The sequence below is a fragment of the Protopterus annectens genome, chromosome 11.part0, assembly GCF_019279795.1.
Source record: "Protopterus annectens isolate FY-2018-M chromosome 11.part0, PAN1.0, whole genome shotgun sequence".
NCBI classification, from domain to species: Eukaryota; Metazoa; Chordata; order Ceratodontiformes; family Protopteridae; genus Protopterus; species Protopterus annectens.
The window spans coordinates 1,151,064,180-1,151,078,183 of record NC_056745.1 but is presented as its reverse complement, the minus strand read 5'-3'; the positions used below and the strand labels follow the sequence as shown (position 1 = coordinate 1,151,078,183).

At 37.8% G+C, this 14,004-nt stretch overlaps 1 protein-coding gene across 1 annotated transcript in view; it reads left to right on the top strand.

Moving 5' to 3' along the window:
- Window positions 1-14,004, top strand: part of FBXL13 (F-box and leucine rich repeat protein 13) — a 2,081,262-nt gene that overhangs the window by 1,526,313 nt on the left and 540,945 nt on the right. Inside the window, exon 13 of the mRNA XM_044088512.1 lies at window positions 2,671-2,769. Within this exon, the coding sequence (XP_043944447.1) occupies window positions 2,671-2,769 (99 nt within the window). The remainder of the gene's footprint in view (window positions 1-2,670; window positions 2,770-14,004) is intronic.

Here is a 14,004-nt window from a genome sequence, read left to right as displayed (position 1 = left end):
TGTAGCCATATCATTGGCCTTCTTGTCAAGAGCTTCCATGGATGATAGTTGCACAGCTGCCACTTCATCCAATACTCATACATTTATGCTCATTACAAGTTAGACATATTAAGTTAGATATACTATCCAGAACTAGGGCAGCATTTGGTTCTGCTGTACTCTGGAATGTCCGTCCATGAGGACCTCCTAAGGTTCATCCAGCTGGGGATTCAGTCCCATCAGTTAAGTAATGGATGAAAATGACAACATCAGATACAAAAGTTATGTACTCACCATAATGATGCATCTGTGTTGTCCAATTTCATTCTTCCTCAGCTCCCCACTGTCCTACCCCCCTTTTTCCTCTATCACCTTTTCCATGCTTTGATCTCCGGCTTACTCCCCCCCCACCCCTCCACAGACACACACACACACACACCAGGGACACAGGCATGCTTGAAATATTACAAAAAAATGAAAAATGTTTTTGTAGTTTTTCAGTCTCAGTGTATTGCTTTTTTGAGTTTGTGACCTCACAAGGTTTTAAACCTTTTGGTTTCAGCTAATCGCATCTTAATTAATCAACATAATTATTCATAAGAGCTACATTCTGAACATGTAGACACACACACACAAACATATATATATATATATATATATATATATATATATATATATAGTGGATATAAAAAGTTTACACACCCCTGTTAAAATGCTAGGTTTTTGTGATATAAAAAAATGAGACCACAATAAATCATTTCAAAACTTTTCCCACCTTTAATCTTACCTATAACCTGTACAATTCAATTGAAAAACAAGCAACTCTGTTAGGGGAAAAATATAAAAAATAAAAAATGTACAATATGCTGGTTGCATAAGTGTGCACACTCTTAAACTAATACTTTGTTGTGTGTGCATACCCTTAAACTAAAACTTTGTTGAAGCACCTTTTGATTTAATTACAACATTCAGTCTTCTTGGGTACACACCTGTCATTAATTAAAGAGACTCTGATTAACCCCAAGTAAAGTTCAGGTGTCCTAGTAGGATTTTCCTGACATTTACTAAGTTGCCTGCTACAGCAAAAGCCGTGGTTCGCAGAGAGCTTTCAAAGTTGAAAGATATCAGTCAGGAGAAGGGTACAAAAAACTTTCTACAGCATTGGATATACCATGGAACACAGTGAAGACAGTCATCAAAAAGTGGAGAAAATATGGGACAACAATGACGTTGGAAAGGACTGGACGTCCCTCCAAAATTGATAAAAAGACAAGATGAAAACTGGTTAGGGAGGCTGCCAAGAGACCTACAGCAACACTGAAGGAGCTGCAGGAATTTCTGGCAAGTACTGGTTGCGTACTACATGTGACAACAATCTCCCATATTCTCCATATGTCTGGACTATGGGGTAGGGTTGCAAGACGGAAGCCTTTTCTTACACAGAAAAACATCCAGGCTTAGCTAAAATTTGCAAAACAATACATCGTCTCCCAAAAGCATGTGGCAAAATGTGTTATGGTCTGATGAGACCAAGGTTGAACTTTTTGGCCAAAATTCCAAAAGGTACATTTGGCACAAAAACAACACTTTGCATCACCAAAAGAACACTATCCCCACGGTGAAGCATGGTGGTGGCAGTATCATGCTTTGGGGTTGATTTTTTTCAGCTGGAACTGGGGCATTTGTCAAGGTGGAGGGAATTATAAACAGTCCCAAATACCAGTCGCTTTTGGCCGAAAACCTTCAAGTGTCTGCTAGAAAGCTGAAGATGAAGAAGAATTTCACCTTTCAACACAACAATGACCCCAAGCATACATCCAAATCAACAAAAGAATGGCTTCACCAGAAGAAAATTAAAGTTTTGGATTTGCCCAGACAGAGCCCAGACCTAAATCCAATAGAAAATCTGTGGGGTGATCTGAAGAGGGCTCTGCACAATAGATGCCCTCGCAATCTGACAGATTTGGAGTGCTTTTGCAAGGAAGAGTGGGCAGATATTTCCAAGTCAAGATGTGCCATGCTGATAGACTCCTACCCAAGAAGACTGGATGTTGTAATTAAATCAAAAGGTGCTTCAACAAAGTATTAGTTTAAGGGTGTGCACACACAACAAAGTATTAGTTTAAGGGTGTGCACACTTATTTAACCAGAGTATTGTACATTTTTTATTTTTTATATTTTTTCCCTAACAGATTTGTTTGTTTTTCAATTGAATTGTACGGGTTTTAGGTCACATTAAAGTTGGGAAAAGTTTTGAAATTATTTATTGTGGTCTCATTTTTTTATATCACAAAAACCTGGCATTTTAACAGGCGTGTGTAAACTTTTTATATCCATTGTATAAGTATTAAGATAGTGGCTGCTATTAATGTGCCTTTAAGCATAAGAATATTTATAGATATGTTCGTATGTTAGTAAAGACATTGCAAGTATTTCTGTACTTTAACATGCTGATAAAGACTTTTTGCATGTTTCAGATCTACCTTACATTTTCTAGCATTTCCCCTAGCCACAAATCTTAAGTAATTTATTCGGTAAATGAGTTCCTTATTGTGATGTATTATACTCATGGAGAAGGGATTTTAGTTATATTACAAAAACTCAAATAAGATAATCTGACTGTCTTTTCTTTAGAGCTTTGATGTGTTTTTGTTGGTTTTGGTCCAAATTAAACTGTTCTATTTTTGCTAGATCTCTGTGGATGGCTTTCGCTTCATAGCAGCTGGTTGTACTTGGCTTCAGCATCTAGAAATTAATGATATGGTTACGCTCACTGACAGCTGCATCATAGTAAGTATAGAAGAAATAAAAAGGAAAAAAGTGAAGAAGCTGAATATACACATTTGATGATCAGCACAAAACTGGAAATACATATGCCTTGTCTCTGTAGGAATCTATTTTCTGGACTAGCACACATATAGAAGTTATGAAATGTTAAATTTTATAATATCAAACATGATGAGCAGTTTTATATGTAATGTACATTTTCATGTTTCATAGTATAACCATAGTATATACATATTTGTATGATTTACGCTTGCATTTCCAAGCAAGAATTAATATTTGTTGTTTTTTTTGTTTGTTTGTTTTTTGGCAGTATAGGACGTGGTATGATTTTTTTTTCAGAAGAGTTGTAATAACTCCAAGAATCCTTTTATTTATCAGAAAACAGACCATCTAAAATAGTGACTCATCTCAGTATTAAGTAAAACCAGGCTAAATATTTACTAAAAGTTTATTGTTTTATTTATAACCTTAATAAGGTATTTATTTTTGATGCATTAGGCTAATACTGTACAGTTCCAGCAGCATTTTAAGATTAAGTGCAGCTAATGTGTTCACATACAAGTCTCTAAACTGTTCAGTAAACTTTCCATAGAAAGGTTTGTTTTGAGCGGCGCAGCAGTTGAGTTTATTGAATTCTGTACTGCCAGACTTTTCTGCTATCATGTTTCCCTTTTATTCTTGGGTTTATAGGTTTATTAGTCTTTCTCAGCCTCAACAGCCACAGAATGCAATAGCCAGAACATTTTTATACACTCTAATTTTGGAGTATGCATGTTTAAAAGTTACCTAGAGACTCACTTCATGACAGCAGTGACTGACTGCACATAGTTTCTTTATACCATAGGGATATACTGTGACAAAGGCATTAGAATCTCAGGCTATGCATGATGTACTGATATTCCCTCCATAAATAGCCACTCCAAGAGCTTGATGCACTGCTAGAAGCTTATATTTTTTAAATGTCAGTGATAAGGGATGCATAATAACTATATCAAGTTTTCATAAAGCTAGATACTACATAAATCTTCTGCTTCTTTTGGCTTTTCCTGCTTAGAGGTCACCACAGTGGATCACCTGTCTGTTCATGATTGGCAGTAGTGTTTTACAGTGTTGAGTTGCCAGCCCAGCACCCACCCTTCCACTGAAGGCACACACATGCATGCACTCACACCTAGGGCCAATTTAGAGTGTCCAATCCACCTACAGCATGTCTTTGGGATGTGGGAGGAAACCGGAGCACCTGAAGGAAACCCACCCGACCACAGGGAGGACATGCAGACTCCACACAGAAGGCACCCCAGCCGAGGATCAAACCAGAGAACCTCTTGCTGTGAGGTGACAATGCTAACCGCTGCATCACTGTGGCCTAGATAGTACATAAATCAAGAATGATTATTTTTTTGACATGTTAAGTTGCACCTTTTTGCTACAAGCAACTGTTGTAGCTAGTGTTTTCTATGTAATGTTTATATTTTCTGCAGTCATATTAGGTAATATGTGATGGGGAGTGGGGGGTGTGGTTAGACCTTTTGCCTTATAATTTTATTCTAGCAATGACTTAGACTTCTGCTTTTGATGTTAAGTTTTGTTTTATAGTAAACCACATTAGTTGATTTGGTTAGGCTTTTATTTAATAGTTGTTACTTATCAGAAATTTGCTTTTGCATTGTAGTGATTCTCCATTGATTGTCACATATAGTTACATTTCTTCAGTTATTGTTTGGTTTCTAATATTAAGAAAAAATTGTGCTTTGTTAGCTTGACTATTTATGGTAGTAAGCAGAAATGTTTCAGCTTACCACTGAGTCATTCAAATGGATTCAGAGCCAAGCATGCCAGGCTCCACTGGAAACCTAAAACTTTTAAGTATACCTGGTGCCAGCAAACATATTTTGAAAAGTGACATCACTTGCCTAGGCTACGCACTGAGGTTTACTTGGCATCACATTTTTAACAAACTCTTTTCCCTGTTCTTGCTATTGAATATCCTTTTTCAATACACTTGCTCTATTTTTGTGAGTCTGAGCTTCAAATCTATATGAAAATCGAGCTTCTGTCTGGAATTTAAATGTTATTGAATTTTACAGACACTTGCAGCCATACGTAAGGAACATATCAAGGTTGTTCAACTACATAAAATATCTTATATAAAGGTAATACAATATTTTAAGGCAGGATCAATAAATGCATTATTTTATTACAACTCAGTTAAGTTTTAACATCCCTGTGGTTATCAGCGTAACATTGTGAAGCCAAAAGTGTGGCAATATATATACATAGTATTAGTCTGATTAAATTATAGGAATTCCGACATAGAAGTTTAACCCTTAAAAAGACAAAGATACCTAACAAAAATCTTAACATTAATTTCTACATGCAGTCTTAATTTGAAGTAATTGTAGAGAAACCTGCGAATGTTTTATGCTGCTGCAGTAGCCTTAGCTATATGGGTTATATCCAGCCAAGGATGTAACAGACAACTAGCGAAGTGCCTGAACTGTCAAATAGTTTGAGCTAACTAAAAGACAGGTTTGGTTGTGAGGCCCTTCAGAGCTTTACTGCCACTGAACAATACACTCCACTGAGGCTTCTGAGGATCGACAGTTGGCTTGTGCTTTTCTTTGCTGGGCAGATAAGTTCCCTTTTGGGGAAAAATTCCATTTAAGTGTTGATGTGAAGTTGTTCTATCTCGCCACTCATTCTTAGATAGATATTAGATAAATTATCTAATTATCTAAATATCAATATACTTGCCCTGTAAATAAAAAGGGCTCTAACACACACCACACAACTATGTAAGAAGAAATATGAGATAGGGAGAAAATGAAGGCCTAAAAACATGGCCACTTGTCTAACTTATGTAAACTATGTAAATATTTAGCAAATTACCAAGAATACACTAAGAGAAAGGCTTGACTACTATAAAAAAGGAAACGTATTACTGAACTATCTAATTTAAGCTTTCTAACAAGTTTTAAAGAGAAGAAACAATAACTTTCACTGGCCAGAGCTGGTGAACGTCCAATTAAGTTGCAGTGGCAAACAAGATCTGGGGGAAGATCAAGGTGCATCATGAGATAGGGAGTTGCCCTCGAGCTGGTTGAAGACCTCAAGCTTTTGCAGTTGGCCGAGTCAGAGCCAAGGATCGGCTCCGAACCCATCAGTAAGAATGAAGGTGAGATGTACAACTCACATGGAACGTTATGGTGGGTACATAACTTCTTTTTTTTCTCTTCAGGAAAGTTATTTTAAAGCTAGTATTGTTGTTATTTAACAGTCTCAAGACTGTAACATAGTTTTAAATGGAGCACTCTTTTTTCTGTCTGTTTAAAAGTAGTATAAACTAACTGAAAGCATATTTTCTGTAGAAAAGTTGTGTTTATTTTCCATTCTGGAGCTGCCATAGTGATTTTAGATGTTTTTTTTTCTGTCAAAAAGTAACTTTTGAGGACTGGTAGTTTTACAGGCATTTGCTGCTTATCTCCATGGGAAAGAGGCACCATTTTTGACTTGACTATAGGACAGACTATCAGTCTTATGGTTGGTCCTTCTTCCTGCCACAAAAAGCAATAGTTAAGCAAACAACCTTTGCCATCTCAGCAGGCTAGCAGTTTGCTCAGCTGCAGGTGGGACACTCTGCTGTGGCCATATGTTGTACCTCAGACCAGTCATCTTTTACCTCAGATGTCTCTCGTGTAGCACCTACAGCCACTATGAGCTGGTGGGGCTAACCATGTCCTCTGCAGCAGTTGGAGTCCCCTCAGTGGGCAAGGGAGAGCCACTCTTGTTGTTCCTGGGAGAGGGAACAGAGAAGGTCTCCTTATTGTTTCAGAATGCTGTGCCTATCCCTGGGAAGCAGCTGCTGCCATTAGTAACATGGCTGGCCCCATTTTTATGTCAACAAGAAGCAGATAACCAAGGATTTATCTACTCCTCCTCAAATTTGTTTGGATAGGAGTACTTTACTGATTGACTCAGGGTTAAATCCAGGCTATTGATCCTTCTTGTAAAGTCATTTTCTGGTAAAAAAGAGGGATTCCTCTTTTCCTGAAGAGATTCAAGATTCTGAATCTGAACAAGAAGATGCAGGGACTAATTCAAGGTTTTGTCCTTAGATTTCTGATTCAGACTCAGGGGAGAGCTCAGTTTCTGATTCTCCCTGTGGGGATGTCTCTTTCTGTGTGACTATTGCTAGAATGTCTCAGTGTTTACAGTGGGAGAACAGTGAGGTTTCTCAGTCTATCAGAAAATAGTACGAGTTTGTCACATAAGGCTTTTCCATAACCTTGACCCATTCCTCCTGTCCTGTCTGCTTTAGAGGATGTATGTCTTATTGCCTGCAATTTTTCTGATAGTCAGCCAGCTGTCCCTAAAAAAGCAGATAGGATGTGTAAAGTTCCTCAGTTTTTAAATTTTTATTCATTATTCCCAAACCTGATCTAGCAGCTATAGGCTTACTTGATTCCACTGCTGCTAAGCACTTAATTAATTCCAACTCTACTCTTTCCATCAAGGATGGGAAAGTTATTGATTGGTAAGGGAAAAATGTATACTTCTACAACTTTGATTTTCAGAATTTTGAATTGTCGGGCTCATATGTTAAAGTTTGTTCAGACAAACTGTGAAATAATTAAGAATGTTTTATCTACAGTTTCTTGTGAAGAAAAATCTGGTTTAAAAAACTTAGTTTATTCTATTGCACAAGTCACAACTCATTGATTGCAGTGTGTGTATGCCTCTGTTGATACTTCTGGAGCTATGGCTACTGATGTTGCTTTATGGAGGTTTATGTGGCTGCATTCTCGGAACCTCCCAGGTGATGTAAAAAATGAAATGTTAAATTCTTCCTGGAATAGTGATTTAGTGTTTGGCCTCTCTGTTTCAGAGGTGATCAAAAGGGTGATGAAAGGGGCAAGATCCAGGGAATCTCCAAGATTTTTCAGCCCTACTTTTCCGAAAAGTCCAAGAGATTTTTTTCCTCATCCAGTTTTGAAAACATAAAACAGAATAAACGGTCTCAAAAAAATTCAGGTAAACAGATTTTTAAGAAGAAATCCCAAGGTATTTCCAAAAAGAAGTCTTCAATCTCCCCAAATCAAGGACAATCCAACAAGTCTGAATGAGTATTCAAGAGATATTGTGACCCCCCTCCCATTTTGGCAACTTTTCTCTTCCAGAATGTCTGAATCTCCATTTTTCTCTTTGGCAACAGATTATTTCAGATAAATGGGTTCTGAAAATCATTCATCAAGATTGCAGATGGCTTGGGAGCAGCTGTGTGTGTAGGGGTAACATTGTAATGTCTTTGGAATAAAAAATGACCAACTAAAATACATTAACATAAAAGAAATCATGTCAGTTGTAAATCACTCGACTCTCTCAATCATCTCTGGTTCCCAGGGCTGCTACAAGTGATTACAGACAACACCACAGTAATGTGGTAAATAGGCAAACAGAATTTCTAGATCTTAACAACATGCTCAGGTTAGGTGTGGTAGCATGGGATATAGCAATTTAGCACAATCTCTCTCTACAGGTGTCTTACATTCCATCAGGACAAAACAATAATGGCAGACAAGGTGAAAAGTACCCAACAGACCATCATGAATGTAAATTGAAATGATGGGGTTCCAGGATTTGATCCAGCTAGAGGGAAAACTTTAGGTAGATCTTTTCACTTTTATTCACAACAAACAACTGGCAAAATGCTGTTTCTGGACTCCTTGCAAGCAGGCCTGGAACAAAGATGCATTCTCTTTTTCTAATATGTTAATCTCCTGTATGCTTTTTCTCCCTTTCCATTAATATCCAGGTACATTCTGAAGATTCATAAGGACTTTACAAACATCATTGTGGTGACTCCCTTCTGGCCCAGGCAACAGTGGTTCTCCTTCTTTTGGAAATGGCAAAAAATAATACCACAAGCTGCCTCACAGACTGGAGCTACTTAACAAGACATGGGTTGCTTGATTCACCACAACTTAAAACAACTTCAGCTAACTGTCAAGATGGTAGAATCTTAATATTGTTTAGGCACCTTTTTCTGAGGATGTGCAGCAGGTATTAAAGGAGGCAGAGAAACCTGCTACTAGGAAATCATATATTAGTAAAGGGAAATATTTTCTAGTTGGTGCCAAATTAAGAACAATAACCATTTTAAGACTTTTTTCTCTAGTTCTATAATATTTGTGTGAGCTATTAACCTCTGATATTTCCTATTCCTCTGTCAAGGTTCATTTCTCAGACATTTCAGCACACAGTATGTGCCCAGGGTTCCTTCTCTTTCAATGCATAAGCATGTCAAGATGTTTATGAAAGGGGGTCTGCATACATGTCCACCTAGAATACAGGTGGCTTCTCTTTGGGATATTAAATTTGTTTTGGAAAAACTAACCTGCTCCATTTGAACCAGCTCGTCAATCTGATTTGTAGTTGTTAACATGGAAAACAGATTTGCTGATTGCTCTGACATCTGCACAAAGAGAGTCTGAGTTGTACACTTGCATGGTGCGTTATCTTTATCCCAGTTTCCACAAATATGGGTTTTTTTGTTGAGAACTAATACATATTTTACGCCTAGAGTGGTATCTGAGTTTGCTTTGAACTAAGCTATCTATAGCCCTATCTTTTTTACAGAACCTAAAAATGAGGGACTGAAGATTCTTTATACTCTGTCCACAGATGACTCAGTACTATGACAGAATTAAAGCCTTCAGAAATTCTAAGTCAGTTATTCATTTATTATGAATGTAAGAAAAAAAGACAACCTGTGTCAGAGTAGACTATATCCAACTGGTTATCTCATGCTATCTCTTTTTGTTATTCCCACCATAACAAGTCGATTCCTGGCAGGGTCAAGGCACATTCTACTAGCGTCTTGGTTTCATCAGTGACTTTTTGGAAATGGATGGACTATTCTAGAGGCAGTAACATGGTACTGTATATATACTTTTACAAAGCACTACAAACTAGACTCCTTTTCCAGATCTAGAACAAGCTTTGGTACGACTATTCTCTAAGGGTTCCTGGACTGTAATACTTCCTCCTCCCAGACCTTATAAGCTGTAATATTACACCTGTATAGCTAGATAAATGACCGAATATGCATTTTTTCGATTGCGTCTTGATCGAACTTGAAAGCACGAAAAGGCAAAATAGTTAAACGGCATATAAGCAAATTCTTTCCCCGGGAAAGAAATCGCTTGGCTGCTTCAAATACTTTGCTGTTTTTGTGACTGTAGTGCGATCTCGGAGTTGGTATATTTAAGTAGGGGGGTGTGGGGGGTGAAGCTCCCCACTTTATGTAATATTTTAATTTTTTTTTTTTTTGTGGAACAGTGTTTTTTTTCCCCTTGGAAAAAAATTGCTGTTCTAAGCATTCGAGATTGTATGGGTTCGATAAATCATTGTTCGCTTTTTTAAGCGTTTGATGATTTAACATAGACCTGTATAGCTAAGGTTACTGCAGCAGTGATCAAGTGATGAACATAATACAGTTGTGTAACTAAACTTCCCATAACAGTAAATGTTTGAATAATCACTGATAAACTACCTACTCCCTCCATCCCTCTTATTTGTTACATGTTTTTGTTGACAGTGTGTGGAGTTGTATTAACCTAACATTGTTCTTTTTCAGGGCTCTAGCCCCCCTCATTAGGCTGGCTTGAAATCTCTGAAGGGCTTGGCACCCACAATTCTGCTTTTCTACAGCTGTCCTTGAGCTGTTAACAGTGTGGGCTTGTGGAAGGTACCCTGAAGCTTTGGAAGCTGTCTGTCTGTTATATCCTGTGCAGTATGTAATCCATATAGCTATTGCTACTGCAGCGGTGATCATTCACACATCTATTGTTATGCTAAGTTTATTTATACAACTGTACTTTCTAATCAGACAATGTTATGTTGACATAAAACAGAAGACAGTAAGGAGCTAAGCTAAGGAAAGAAGAAAGGGAAAAAAAGGGCTTTATCTGAAAGGAGGCATAAGGCTAGCATGAATAGATAATTGCATTTATGTGACAAAAAATGATAGTGTTGTAATTTTAAGCATCCTTCACAAAATACATCTTGGTACTAGGTAACCCTAGCCCTGAAGGACGTATATACTAAACTGAATACATACAGTACTATAAACATTTCTAATTGGAGCCCACAAATTGCAATTGATCTGAATTGTTTAAACCAAATTATAATTGCATCTTAGAATAAGTAATGTCTGAGTAGTAATTCTGTGTCTGATTTTGTTGAACTAGTTGCTTTAATTAATGTAGAATATTTATTGTACATATTTCCATTAAAATGATACATAATGAAGCTGAATATTAAAATAGTGTAGTTGAACTTCTTTTGTAAACCTGTTTATTGTAAGTTAGCACATAGCCCCACTCTGGTCTAAATGAGCACTGAACATATGTATGCTGTTTATTTTATTTATTTATTTATTTAGCTCAATAATTTTTAAAGTTTAACCATAATACAAAAAGAAGAGAATAGATCAACCAGAGAAGTGAAGCAATTCTAATATATTCATTCCAGTTGGCATATTCGTATAACTTAAACTGCACAAGCTAAATAGGGCAGCATACATTTTCAAAGGCTGTCTATACACTGACTCCATGATTCAGAAATTATACCACCAATGGTGAGTCCTACTTAGTGCTGGTGGTAACTGTTTCTAATTCAGAGACAGCCATATTGCACTGTTTTTATGCAATGAGGTGCAGAACTACAGTGGGCTATCCCTCCGGCTTACTGCATATGTTAATACGACATACCAGGGGAGTAGCATATGATAATAAGTCACATGTTTTCTCCAAAAATGCTTGTGGTAAATGATTTACACAGCCAAGCAATCCATACAATTGCTCTGCTGCATATGGCAATGTTAATTAGCATGGCCAAAAGTGTTTGTTCTCACATTACCTTCAGTGAGAGAGATAGCATTAGAGGTAAGTGCCAGAGAGTTTGTAGTGTATGTGTGTGTCTTTCTGCCTTGGTGGTCACAGTAGGAGAGGAGTTAGCAAGGGCTGGTGTGTGCACATGTGTGTGTGTGTGTGTGTGTGTGTGTGTGTGTGTGTGTGTGTGTGTAGGGGGGATGAATGGGTGAATGTGTCCATGAGTGTGATTTGGTATGGGGTGATGTATGGTGAGAGTCTGCACATCTGTGAGGTAATATCTCTAAGTGTTTGTGTGTGTGTGTGTGTGTGTGTGTGTGTGTGTGTGTGTGTGTGTGTGTGTGTGTGTGTGTGTGTGTGTGTGTGTGTGCGCGTGTATGTGTGTGGTGGAGGGGGGGATTCCATACTTCTAAACTCTCCCTACACTAACAAGCACAGCCTGTAGTATGATGGACACTAGACACCAGGGGCATGTATTACATAATATGCTAATTAACTTAATAAGTTAATAGAAGAATCAGTTTTGAAGAAAAAAGCTGTCACTGCAAGAATTAGAAGTTTAAGGCTCTAATATCTAACATTATTGACTGACTGCATTAATCTGTGTCAAGGACACGGCAATTATAAGATGTAAAAATCATATACATTCTTTTCAATTTGTAACATCTGATAAGTATGGGAATGTGTCCATGTGTTTGTGCTGGGAGGTGTGAATAAAGGGGGTGCTTGTGCCAGCACAATGCATGGGTTGACTGCGATGATTACAGCAGCAAAGTGTTGTCAACACTTGCCATAATCACCAAACGATTCAGAGAGATGCAGATAAGCTAGTAATGAAGTCTTTTCCTGTTGCAACTAATATGTCAATGAATAGTTGGCTTTCACAATCACAGTAGAGGGCCCTTTTTGATGCAACCTCACTGTTCATACCTGGGCTCTTTCTGAATCCTGCCCTGAGTTTTTAATTGCTAAACAGCACAATGTACTCTAATGTCCTACACTTTCTAGGCTTCATAAAATGAAAAATAAATGCCCCTTTTTTAATTTCCATACTTGCTCTATTACCACCTGTATCTATTTTTTTTAAAACTTTATCTAAAAATACAGCTAAAATAAGCCGCGGTGGTTCAGTGGTAGCATTGTTGCCTCACAGCAATAGGTTCTCCTGTTCGATTCTCAGCTGGAGCGCCTTCTGTGTGGAGTCTGCATGTTCTCCCTGCGGTCAAGTGGCGTTCGAAAGACATGCATAGAATGGGCGTGCCTTTGTTGAAGGTTGGGTGTTGAGCTGACACCTCGGCACCCGCAAAAAAAAATCTGCTGCCAATCATTAACGGACCGGAGTTCCTCTGTGGTGACTCCTAACCGGGAAAAGCCAAAAGAAGAACATCTAAAAATACAGCTAATGAAGGCTAATATTTATATCTGACATTTTGGTGTTATGTCATATGTCATACTAATGAAGTATGAATGGCAATATTATATATTTGATGAGACAAAGTTAGCCAAGCTTTCTACGTTAAGACATGCACTTTTTGATACCTGATAACACATTTCCTTGCAGCTGCCAGTAGAACACAGAATAATGGATCCTGGGAAGCAGTTTACCTTTATACATGCTGGAATGGAAACATTAAAAGAAAGAAGTTATGTACTCATCATAATGTTCCATGTGTGTTGTCCATCTCGTCCCTTATTCTCACAGATGGGTCTGATCCAATCCATCGGATCACTCTCAGCATGTCTGCTAGCTGAAGGACTTTAAGCAAGCTCATGGGCTCATACCCTTCCCATGATGTACCTGGATAATACCTCAGATGTTGTTTGCCCCCTTACAAAGTACATATCTATACTTAAATCCCATATAAGAAGGTAAAAATACAAGAAATGCAGACATAATTGTGAAAAAGCCTTTCAGTTATAAAGTTCTGCAAAGAATATCTTCTTATTCTACCAGATAAAGGAAGAAGGTTGGAGGGAGGAATGTGAGAATAAGGGATGAGATGGACAACACACATGGGACGTTATGGTGAGTACATAACTTCTTTATGTGATGTTGTCAATCTCGTTCTAATTCTCACAGATGGGGACCACATCCCACGCAATGTGACTCTTAGGTGGCTCATGGAAGAATATTCTTCAAAACCATAGAACCAAAAACCACCCTACTCCTGGAGGCCAAATCTGTTTTGTAATGAGTGATAAAGGTATGCGGGTTAGCCCACTGCAGCACAAATAGAATCTAATGGCATCCTTGCTTGGAATGCTTCCGACGTTGCTATTGATCTGGTAGTATGAGCTCTTATTGGAAATGGTATAGGCTTGTTTTCAGATCTGTATACAAAGGAAA